This window comes from Nannospalax galili, unplaced genomic scaffold (genome assembly GCF_000622305.1).
Source record: "Nannospalax galili isolate Female #2095 unplaced genomic scaffold, S.galili_v1.0 scaffold2046, whole genome shotgun sequence".
Lineage (NCBI taxonomy): Eukaryota > Metazoa > Chordata > Mammalia > Rodentia > Spalacidae > Nannospalax > Nannospalax galili.
Window position 1 is genome coordinate 280,066 of NW_008354294.1, and position 12,142 is coordinate 292,207.

Below are 12,142 nucleotides of genomic sequence, written 5' to 3' on the forward strand. Positions count from 1 at the left end.
GGAATGTATGACTTTCAGACTAATGAAGGGCAAGAATAGCAGAGCAGACGTTCAGGCTCCCAGGGGCTTGGACAGTCAAAGCTCCTTCTGTCTAAACGTGTATGGTGCCAGGTAATTTCTGATGCCCCTGAGGTGCAAAACCAGCTCATCCACAAGCTGAGTGATCTGCCCAGGATCAGGCTGCTGGCACTGGGCCAGAGGGTGAGTCGCCCTCTTCTCAGTAGGCCCTGGAGTTGGTCCTGGTCAACTGTCCTCCCACTGCAGACTGAGACTGACCAATCCTTAGGCTCAGAGAACTTGAATACAAAGATCCTACCTGCTCCACTCAGGATGGGAGAGAACCAGATGTCCTGGGATTACTGTAACCCCCTCTTCCCTCTCCTCTGGGAGGGGTTGATGGTTCTTAGCATGAAGTGGGGTGGGATACAGTTGGGGGCAGAAGAATCCATAAGCTGGGGAAGATCACAGCTCAGCTGTCTCATTGGGCTAAAAAAACGGAGATGGCAAACTGTTTCCCAGACTCCCACAGTGATGCCAGTTATATGGGGCAGGGGTAAACTTGAAGGAAGACATCATGGAGACTGTTCTTCCTGACCTGACTATGGATGGCAACGTGAGGCCCAAGTGTCACCACAAAACCCTGCCAAGCTCACAGCAGACAATACTGGTGGTTCACGGATCTCTAGGGTGAGCCAAGAGTTCTCAACACAGCTTCAACAGTCATCACCCATCTAGATGTCATCTGTCACTCTGCCTTCTGGCCGCGGCCCATTCATATTGAGGTCCTCCAGAACTAACATTTGAGGTGTAGGTGTGGGTAGGAGTAAGGTGGGAAAATGCAGCTGGTAAACATCCAAGGAGAAACCAATAGCTGGGCTATAAATGCATGTGGCACCTAGGAAAAGATGGAGGGATGGTTTCAGCTGGGGCATGTTCCCAGTGGTCAAAAAGGGTGATGGTCCTACACAGGCAGCACGAGAGAAGATAGAACCCATAGCAGGGGCAGTAATCCAAATTCACCTGGCCATCAAATGAAGTGAAAGAAGGCCAGCCCCACTGAGCAGTGTGAGCTCCGTGCCTGCGAGGGGAAAGTCTTTGCTTCCCTGTGCGCTCCCAATATCTTCTTTTCTAAAGGCGCTGCTGCCCTCAACACGGTGCCACCAAGCAGGAACCACTGCTTTCCCATTTCCAGAGGTACTGACTTTCTTCTCATCAGGCATCCTATCTGATCACTTAGCATCCTAGGGGGATGTGAGTCTGTGCCTCTCCAATTGTGGTACATCAGAATGACCTGGGAAGATCTAGGAAAATGCCCCAGCTCACCTCAAGTGCTGATGAAGTAGATATGCCAACAGTAAGACCCTTAAGGATCTCAATTTAAAGCCCCCCTGGTGCCTGTGGCCTGGGATCCTGGGATGCAGACTTTGGAATCAGACCAACCCGAGTTCAAACCTGTCTCTGCCTCTTACTTGCTGTGTGGCTCTGGGCAAATGGCTCCTCTCTCTGACTCTATTTCATCTATAAAAAAAAAAAAATGAATAGCACCTATGCAGCTTATTTTAGAGAATTATATAAAGGTATCTGTCACTTCTCTTGCCTCTTGTTCATCCTGAATGTGCCTGAGCCTCATCCCTGCATACATAAACCTGTGCCCTTCAAAAGCCATACTGTCACAGGTCAGAATCACCCAATACTTAGTGCCCCATGGGCAGCAACAGGAAGCCTACAGGGGAGCCCCTCCCTCCGTCTCCAGAGTCTGAACCCTGTAGGCTACATCCTGCAGAGCTGGGTGTAAACTGCTCCATCTTGCAAGGCCATGGGTAACAAAACACAAGTATTGGAAGCTTTTACTGCCTGCCTTGTCTTATATGACATTGAAGCCTGAGTGGCTTCTCAAGAGCCCACGGAGCTCCATCTGCCAGTGGAAGGATCCAGATCTCTGAGTGTGGTGTGTGCTCAGTAACACACTGCAGGTGCAAAGAGCAGGGCCCTGGCTAGGGTATAGAGTAGGACAGGCAGAGGGCACAGATCTGTACCACAGGCAGGCCACCCACACAACAGGCATAAAACCACACAGGTTATTGGTAGGCAAGTCTACCCCGGAACGGGAGGGGCCTGGCAAAGTTCAGGAAAGGCCAAATGCAAAAGAAGCCTAAGTAGCTACAAAAAAATGAGAGAGAGGCTCTGGGCAGAGTCCAAGAGGTCAGAGTCCAGTCCGAGGAAGCTCTGGGGTTCTGAGCTGATTGGCTACAAGCTCTTCAGCCACCAGAGAAATTCAGAGGTCAAGGGAAAACTATCAGAGAGCCAGGTAAGGTGCTCCTGGGTGGCACCTTACACCAGGGCTGCACTGACAGGCACTCAATCTTTCCACATCCCACACCCCCCCAGTTTCTGACTGGAGTCATGGTCAAAAGCTCTGTTATAGGTACAATATCATGATATTTGGAGCTGTTGGAGGGAGATGAAGCTTGAACCGCCAGCATTCTAGACTACAGTCCACTTCAGATGATGACTGTTTAGCAAAGGGGTAGGGGGGTCTTCCTGCTAATTAAGAGCAAGATTAGAGCAAAAGGCTAGGTACCCTCGGTCCTAAGAAGTTTAAAATATATTGAGTAATTCAACTAGTGACCAGTGCTCTGGGGACAGCCACGTGTCGTGGCAGTGTGCTAGTGGCCACCTATCAGCAGATGCCAAGAAGTGGTAGTCGGCAAATGGGTCCCATGGAAGCACAAAAGGTAGTGTGCCCCCCCCCAGGAGGCTCAGGGAGACGGTGTCAAAAAGGAGCGGAGGCCAGTCGTGGGGGCCCTTCCTGCTGGTGCAAAGCAGTTAGAGGGCTGTGGCCCTGCTGGAGGGTTAGGAGCTGACCTTGTCCCGGTACTAAAGACAAGCGCACTACATAGCTGGTGCCAGCGCGCAGACAACCTGAGATACCTGTGCAGGGCAGGGGACTGGGATGCTAACACCAACCAGCCGGTCCCGCCGGGTGCCCGGGGGCGGCTAGCTATCAGCACGCAGGTAGGTGGTCCATCCCGCAGCCGCCCCGCTTACCTGTGCCCGAAGAGTCGAAGCCCCGGGAAGCGCCGCTTGCTGAGGCGCCGTGGCGCCTTATCCGGCTCGGGACCCGCGTCGTGTTCGGAGCCACTGGACGAGGCGGAAGCCGACTCGGAGTCGCTGCTCCGGGCCTCGGGGCTGCACTCCCGCGGCTCCATCCGGCCCTAGCCCCGGCCGGCTGCGGGCCCGCGGGAGACGCCCATGCCGGGCCGGCGGCCGGGGCTCACTTAGCACACCGGCTCTATACTGCCCGCCGCGCTCATGGCGCGTGCGTGCGCTCTGTCCGCCCAGTGCCGCGCGCCCCCGCGCCCCACGCCCAGGTGCTGGAGAAGCGACCGCTACCGCTGCCGCTGCTGCTGCCGCTGCCGCTCCAGGAAGTGCCGCCAGCCGCGGCCGCAGGACCCCGCATAGCTGGCCGGGCCGCTGCCTGCCCGCTGCCGAGCACGCCCCCTCGGCCACACAGCCGCACCCGGCCAGCGGCGCCCTCTGCCGGCCTCGGCTAGGCGGCCCCCCGGGGGGAGGGGCTTCGGGGGCGGGCCAGTAGAGGCCCCGCCCCCAGGTCCGAGGCCCGTCTGCCTTGATGGGACAGATTTCCTGGCCTGAGACGCTCCCTCGGTTCCCAGACGTTTCCTCCCCTTAGTTCTCCACCAAACAACCTACGAGAGCACAAGTATACACCAGCGAGGGCGGGTGTCACCACCTGCCCTCCCGCATTTACAAGTTATATATTCCTCGTGCACCCACTCAGCCACTCATGAAATCTCTTCCCTTATCCCCTTTGGCAGCTCCAGAATCACACCCACGAGAAAAAGTCTCACAATGCTCTCCATGCACAGGGCAGACACGCCCCTCACATGCAGTTATCCTCACTCATTACTCAAACTCGCTGTCCTCACAAGAGACCAAAAGTCATTCGATGACCTTCACACATACCAACAAATAACTTAAATGTTCCTGGGACACCATCATCCTTCCACAGCTGTCTTCCAACTCTTCGCCCACTTTTAACATATGGAATTTTCCCAGCACTTTGTCCAGTGATCCCTCTTGGGTTCAGGAATCACCTGCGCACTTTTTACATTCTCAAATACACATAATAGGACCACAGTCACAACCTATACATTCACGCACACCCTTAAAGAACATAGTCTCTATCTCTGGCATACAATCAAGTCAATAGTTATAGGACTCTGTCTCTCTCTCACACATACACCCACAAGTATTTCTCATATATAGACACAAACACTCCCCCAAAGGTGTCTGAGGTTGTTCTCCAGAAATGAGACCAATTGGAACCAGAAATCACCTGTGGGGACACAACATCACACGTGTTTGGGGATCCACAGCTGAGGTGGTCTCTGTAGCTGGTGCAGGCCTGCCATAGGGAGGCTTGGAAGCCAGAGACCTTGGTTCTCCTCCTCCCCAAACTCTGCCACCCTGATGCTGCTGTTGCAGTCTACAAAGCCACATCCTGTGCAGCCTTCACTTTCACCCTCTCCTCTGGGGCTCTGGCAGCCTGTTTTCCAGGCTGAGCAAGCCACAAATAGCCAAAGCTTGGGGGCTGTGACCTGTGAATAAGCCTGTGATTTTAAGCAATAGCTGACACCCAGAGGCCCAGCACCCTGTCTTACACACTTTGTTTCCAGTGGCACTGGAGAGCTGGGGGTCTTAGCCCTCTAGCCAGCAACAGGGACCCAGTTGGATAGGAAGAGGGCAGAGGAATCCTCAAATGGCCTGACCCTGGCTTTGGGGAAGTTTCTGAGCAGCTATTTCGCCATGGTCCACAGAAAGAGCTGGCAGGCCACTGAAGACCCCACTGAGTTTACATAGGCCTTGCAATGGCTCCAGAAACTTCCAGCATCACACCATTTACCACACTCTTGGGAGGGTTCCTCTCCCCAGAACTCCCAACTGCTCTCTCTCAACTCCTACCCTCCTGGAGTACAGCCCTCCACCACAATGCCCCCAACAGTGCACACACCAGGACAGCCCCCAACCTCTCTACCTGTGCCTCTATGGGAACTGCTGCAAAATGGGCGAGTGGCTCCACTTCTGCCACTTTTCCACCCCAGGTAAAAAGTTCTTGGAGGGACGGAAGTCCCTGTGCCCACTCCCACGTTGCCCTTGTACCTACTGTGTCTGGGGAGCCTCAGCTGGGATCTGTGGCACGTCCCAGGAGCGGGAGCGCCACATCTGCCTCAGTGCCCCTGGCAGCTCCGCTTCTTTCGTCCCCAGCGCCTTCGCGGGGCCCAGAGCTGCGGCCACATCGCAGCCTCCCCTGGCCCTGTGGCCGGCCCCCAATGCGCTCATCCTGCCCGGCGACTCTCTTCCTCTTTCGGCACTTCCTGACCCGGAGAGGGGGGGGGCTGCTAGAGGGCGGCTGGAGGCTCAATCCGAAGACCACAGGGCTCTTAGGAGCCTTCCGCTGACCGGGGCAAGAGGCTGATTGGGGCTAGAAGGTGCATGGGAGTGCAGGGGGCAGGTGGAGACAAGTCCAGCCTAGCAGCCAGGAGACAATCCCAAGAGCCAGAAGGCTGCCAGGCAGTCACTAGGCCTGCCTGGGCTGGAATCTGCACCTCAGTTCCAGTATGCCTTTCTTTTCCAAATACCTTGTCCGATTTTCACCTCTTGGTCCTGCTGAAGTCTCTAGATTCAGGACACATTCCTGGTACAATGGCTGGGGGTACCCAGTCCACATGCTCTCTCTTATTAGCACCTTGTGTGTGTGCCACACCATCCAACATAGGGCCAGGTACACACAATGGTAGTATCAAAAAGGGCAGGGAATGGAGTTGGGAGACACCAACTCTGGTTCAGTTTCTCACATCTACCAGCTGTGCGACCGGAATCAGGTCATAAACCTCCCAGAGTCACCTTAAATTGTTTGGGAAGCTGGGTGTGGTGGTGTACACCTTTGATCCCAGCATTACAGAGGCAGAGGCAGGCAGACCTCTGTGAGTTCCAGGCCAGCCTGGTCTACGTAGCAAGTTCCAGGCCAGCTAGGACTACAGGGAGAACCTGTGTCAATAAGACAAAAAAAAAAAAAAAAAAAAAAAAAGTTTGGGGAACATAAGGGAATAAACTAGTGAATACACATGCCAGGGAGCTTTACAGAGCCTCAGTTTTCTCATCTGTAAAATGGACTAATAATTCAGACTCATGGAATTATAAATGGATTAAATAAGAGGTGAAAGGGTATACAATTTCTTTTTCTTTTTCCTTTTTCCTCCCTGTAGTCCCTCCCAGCTGACCTGGACCTTGCTATGTGGACCAGGCTGCCCTCGAACTCACAGAGATCTGCCTGCCTCTGCCTCCCCAGTGCTGGGATTAAAGGCCTGTGCCACCACGCTCACCCCTACAGACTATTTTCTATGAAATAGGCAATGTATTGGAGAGTGTTGCATGGAGCAAGGAAACAGGATCTACCTCCACAGAGCTTAGATGCCAGTGGGGAAAACAGCCAGGAAACAAGCAATCCACACATGATACAATGTCAGGCAATGAGATGTGCTGTGAAAAAGAACAAAAAGGGAAGCCAAATGAAGGGGGAAGAGCGTGACCCAAATGAATCACGAGAGCAGACTATGTGGCAATCTGGGGGAATAGCATTGTAGATGGAAGGAACAGTAAGAACAGAGGTCCCAGACAAGAAAAGGCAGGGTAGCTGAAGAACAGGGGGGCAGGGGGATGCTGGGAGGGTCTGGAAAGACTCCCCGTCCCCAGTCCAGACTGTATTGGAGTTTGAGGCCTTCATGAGGACTTGGCGAACAATAGTAAAGGCCATATTTACACTTTGTTCTTAGGTTGGTTGGGGAGGAAATCGTACCTTCCTTGAAAATTCTTTAATCACACTGCTCTATAATTAGTTCTTTAGTTGTGTATGTGTTTGTTATTCCAGCAAGACTGAATTTCTCGAAGACAGAAACAGTGTCAGTTCAGTTCAAGAAACATATAAAGTACAATGCAAAGCTTGCAGATAGGGAATGTGCTTGTTGCCGTGTGACCTCCATCCAGTGGTGAAGTCACCTTTGTATTCCTTGTGACTGGAACATAATAGTTTTCAATAACATTTAATAAATGGATGTGATGAATAATTAATAATCATAAAAACACTTCTGTGCCAGAAGCCTTACTGAGTACACAATTATCTTATTGACTCCTTTAATGACCCTGTGAGGTATATCTTATTTTCCTTTTTAAAACAATTTAAGTTACATTTATTTATGTGTATGTGAGTGAGTGAGTGTGTGTGTGTGTACTTGTGCATGGCATACATATGAAGGTTGGGGGACAACCTGTGGGAATGGGTTTTCTCCTGTCACAATGTGGGCTCCAGAGACTGAATTCAGGTTTGGCAGCAAGCACCTTTACCTACTAAATCATTTCGCCAACCTGTTTTCCTCCCTTTACATGGGGGAAACAGACTGTTAACCTTACTAATCCAAGATCATCTCATGGTTGAATTAAGAATCTAACCCCCCAAAAGAATCTAACCCCACAGTTTAAGATATCTTCTTGTGCTTCTAAGGTTGAGGGCATGGTCAGGCTTGGCACCTCTTTTTCCAGTGCTCTCCTTTGAACCCATCATTTTGACTCCTTCAATATGGAATCTATGCAGTGTGGCCCATTAGAGACTCTGCCCACCCACCAGGCTAAGGTCTATTCTAGAGGAAGACTGTGGCTATGGTGAGGCCCAGCCTTCTTCTGCTAGGCATTCTACAAGTAGCTCTTAGTAGTTAAACAGAGGAAATGGGGCTGGGATGGGGCTGGGCTTGTTTCCATCTGGAATAGCAGAGAGCAGGAAATGGGACTCCTGGAGGGGAAGTCAGGCAGGCTAGAGGCTGTGAGTCCCAGAGCACTCATGACCATGAGGCCAGAGCTACCTTGGGCTTGGACCCTTTAAAGTTCTCAATGCTGGTTCTGCTATCCAAGTTGAGTGGGGAGGACAAGACTGGGACAGACAAGTGTAGAGCACTAGGGAGCGCTTGGCAGTTCTTAGGACATGTGCTAACACTAGGGACCTGGGGACCCCTCAGAATCCACCCAGGTGCACACAGGAAGAGAAATCTGCGTAAGAAAATTATTCTTGGCTTTGTTGAGGCCCCAGAGGATGAGATGTTCTACTTTCTGTGGCCTGGATGAGCAAGTGGGAGCTGGGGAAAAGAAATGTACCAGGCCATCAAATACTCAACCCACGACCTGGACATCCTCTGCCCTCAAAACCTGCCAAGACAGCCTCCTTGTTTTGACCTTCAGGTTCCTTGTGCTCTGCTTCTCTTGCCCTCTTGCATCCTTGCCCAGGCTTTCCTTACAGAGGTATTAGCCAGCTCACATCTTACAAGTGCATGCTTTTTATAGTAGATGCTCAATAAACACCCCCCCTTGCATGCTCTCTCAACTGTGGCCCTGACTTCTGCTTGTCTTTGTATGCTGTCTGCTGACCCATCTTGATTAGTCTGTTCTTGCTATTTGGCCAGTCAGAATCTCCATTCTTCAGACTCCAGCTTAAGCAACAGAACTGGGAAGGCAGAAAGAACCCAATACAGAGTCCATTAGTTCACACTTCAGCCCTTGCTGTGTGGCTAACTCCTGGATATTCTTTAATCTTCTCAAATTAGACTAGATTATTTTGTATTTTATTTTATGGTTTTATTTTATTTTTGCAGTACAGGGGACTGAACCTAGGCCCTCATGCACATAAGGCAAGGGTTCTACCACACTGAGCTGTACCCTGAGCTCTGACCTAGATGACAAAGTCATAGTCTGCAGCCCAGGATAAATTGGAACTTTCTATTATCTGAGGTTGGCCAAGAACTTGCAGCAATCCTCCTGTCTCAGTCTTCTAAGCGTTGGGATTACAGGGGTGAGCTTAGCTTGGATCAGATGCTAAGATTTCCTCTAGCTCTGGTAATTTTGCTTGAATATTTTTCCCTAATCTCCAGGTTTTCATTCATTCATTCATTCAGTCAGTCAGTCAGTCATAAGACAAATATTTTATAAATACCTGCCAAATATCAAATACTGCTCCTGTCAGCATTCTCATGCCACACCTCACCCCGGCACTCATTTTTGCTCCCATTGACATTATATCATGTGATTTGTACATATTAGTGTTTTCTTTTAAAAAAAAAGATTGATTTTCAATTATGTATATGTAGGGGAGGGGTATATGCACATGAGTGCCAGTGCCCACAGAGGCTAGAGGCATTGGTTTCCACTGAGCTGGAGTTATAGGTGATTGTGAGCCACCTAATGTAGGCACAGGGAATGGAATGCGAGTCCTGTTTAAGAGTGGTATGCACTCTTAACCACTGAGCCATTTCTGCAGCCCCAGTGTTTTCTTCTTATAAGATTCTTGAACATTGCATTGTTCCTTGCTCAGTATTGGGTACAAAAGCATGGGCTCAGTGATTTTCCTTGGAAGTTCAAATGGGTTGAGCAAGTGTCTGATAAGCAGAGTAGAGGAAGAAGAAACAGGCTTCTTGGGTTTGGGGTGTAGTTTAGTTAGTAAAGTGCTTGTCTAACATGCACAAGGCCCTGAGTTTGATCCCTAGCACTGCATTAACAGGGCATGGTGGCCCATGTGATAGTCTCTAGCTGTTGGAGGCAAGTGGATCAGAAGTTCCAGGTCAACTAACCTGGGCTAGACACCCGTCTCAAAACAACAGCAACAACAAACAAACAAACAAAAACCCCAAACCCAAAGCAACAGCAAAAGAGAAACCAGCTTCTTTTCTTGTTTGCATGAGGGACTACAGTGAGACTTGGAGTGCTTTTGGCTTTTTTCTCCTGTGTGTGTGGGTGTGCACACACATGTGTTCATGTGGTCAGTCAATATCAGGTGTCTTCCTCTGTTGCTCTCTACCATTTTTGTTTTGTTTTGTTGAGACAGGGTCTCACTGTGTATCCCTGGCTGGCCTCAAACTCACTCTGTAGACCAGACTAACCTGGAATTCACAGACATCTGCCTGCTTCTGTTTTCTAAGTGCTGAGATTGACATATGTGCCACCGAGCCTGATTTCTTTTTTTTTTTTTTTTTTTTTTTTGAGAGACAGGGTCTCTCATCAATTCTGCAAGACATGATCCTCCTTTTCTTCCTTCCCAGTGCAAGGATTGTAGGCACTTATCACCACACTGGCTTTTTACATGGGTGCTGGGGATCCAATCTCAGTTCTCCATGCTTGTATGGCCAGCATTTTACTGATGGAGCCACCTCCCAGCCCAAGGCCTGGAGGGATTTTTATCAGCACAGTTTGACCTGCTGCATTTTTGATCTGAGCCATTAGGCAACCTGATGGTTCATTACCATATTGATATTAAATTTACTGCAGACAGTCAATCAGCATGGAGCATTACAGTCCAGAACTCCTGGACTCAGTTTAGTGATCCTCTTGCCTACACCTCCCAAGGAGCTGAGACTACAGGCACCACCAGCAAGGCCTGTGAAAATACCTGCCAAAGCCCTTGGGAGCCTCCACCCCCACTGAGGAGACAGGTGTACCTGTGCTGGGATGCAGATGCTGCTGGCTAGTGACAGATGGAAATTTGTTGAAGTTCCTTCTGGATGACTTCATGAAGGGCATGAACAGAAAGGAGTCTGGACAAGGGGCAGGGCTTCCTCCCACTGGAGCAGGGGGACACAGGGCCCAGCCTGGGCAGCTTAGCCACAGGTAGGTAGTTTTTCAAACCACCATCATTTGGAAGCTGCTCTTTGGCTCCTCCTAGGTCCCTAGGCTGAAGGTGAAAGGGAAGCTTGGGTGGGCCTGAGGAATCTGCTCCAAGGACTCCTATTTTTGTCCCCAGGTTGGACTACACCAAACACCTAGGGCAGGACCAGCAAGTACCCTGCCCTACAATCGTCCCATATTCTGACTCATAAGCTCTGAGAAACCTTTCAGTCTGTCATGCCCTGTCCCATTGTTCTTCCCAGGTACCAGCACTTAGCATGGAGCCCAAAGAGCCTTCAGGATGAAGGGCCAGGCCCTTGAAAGCTGACTAGGTAAAAAGGACTATGGAATGTAACAGATCAGAGCAAGTGTCTGGCTATGTGATGTTAAGAAATCGCCTAACTTCTCTGAGGCCCAACAGATTGCTTAAGGTCTAGTCTGAAAGCTGCCTCTCAGTGACCTCCACTGGTGTCCTACCCTGCTCTGCATACCTCCTTCTTCAAGCATCAGTGGAACTCAAAAGTTTGGCATCTAGTCTCAACACATTCCCCATTCCTTCCTTGTCACTAATAAAGTTTCCAGCCTGCACTGACCCTTGTCCTTGGGCCCTGACCCTTGAAGGCTCTTCTCAACACTCTGCTGTGAAAAACGCATCAACTGAGGCAAAATCAAGAGACTTCTGATGGCCCCACTTCTTCAGCCATCAGAAGAGGGGGAACCTCTTCAAAAGCTACAGCTACCTCCAACTACCTCCTAACAACCATGGAAATGCCCACACTGCTTATGCCCCATGTGGGGATTTGGAACTTTAGCTGCTGGTAATCTGTCCCAAACTCTTGTGCTTTTCAAAATGGAGTTGGGTAAGATCCTCTCCTGAACTGCCGACTCCTGCACATGGGCCTTAGAACTAGCCTGGCTCCACTTCTGGGCCCTGCCTGACCCTGGCCTTTCACTCCCTCTACAGTGAGAACCTTGGTCCGAGAGGAGGGAAGAGTTCCAAGCAGGGCCTGGGCCTCCACCCTGGTAAAGGAAGGAAAATGGATGGACCCCCAGCTTCCGGATTCCTCTGGCAGCCGTCCCCTCCCTCCCTCTGCTCCAGCTCAGCTCTCTGCCCCCAGTTTTTGCATTTTTAATTCGGGACAGAATGTGATCTCTCACAAGCTCCTTGCTTTATCCTGTTGCTATTTAAATTACAAATCGGCCCCATCTCCCTGTCACTCTTGGGTTATTTTTAGCTTCTGGTAAATAGCAGCAGGGAGAGTAGGATCAGGTGCCCCTCCCTCCTGGAGCCGTGTCCCCCGCGGCAGTTTGCCCGCAGCAGGGGGCACCCTCCCTGCCAACTGGCACCGCCAGCAAGGGTGGAATCTGGGGATCTGGGGAGGATGGCGGGGTGTGGGGGTTGTGGGGGTTGTGGAGGGTATGG

At 50.9% G+C, this 12,142-nt stretch overlaps 1 protein-coding gene across 13 annotated transcripts in view; it reads right to left on the minus strand.

Moving 5' to 3' along the window:
- The window catches only part of Dgkz (diacylglycerol kinase zeta), a 64,998-nt gene that overhangs the window by 48,636 nt on the left and 4,220 nt on the right, over window positions 1-12,142 (minus strand). For 2 of the 13 annotated variants that reach the window (XM_008851584.3, XM_029555228.1), the window contains exon 1: window positions 5,186-5,376. The exons of 7 other annotated variants lie outside the window; for them this stretch is intronic. In XM_008851584.3, the coding sequence (XP_008849806.1) occupies window positions 5,186-5,361 (176 nt within the window). In that variant the 5' untranslated portion in view covers window positions 5,362-5,376. Of the gene's footprint in view, window positions 1-1,469; window positions 1,519-3,048; window positions 3,467-5,185; window positions 5,377-12,142 lie in introns of those variants that run through there. 4 more of the 13 variants (XM_008851582.2, XM_008851581.2, XM_029555233.1 and 1 more) reach the window with 3 other exon arrangements.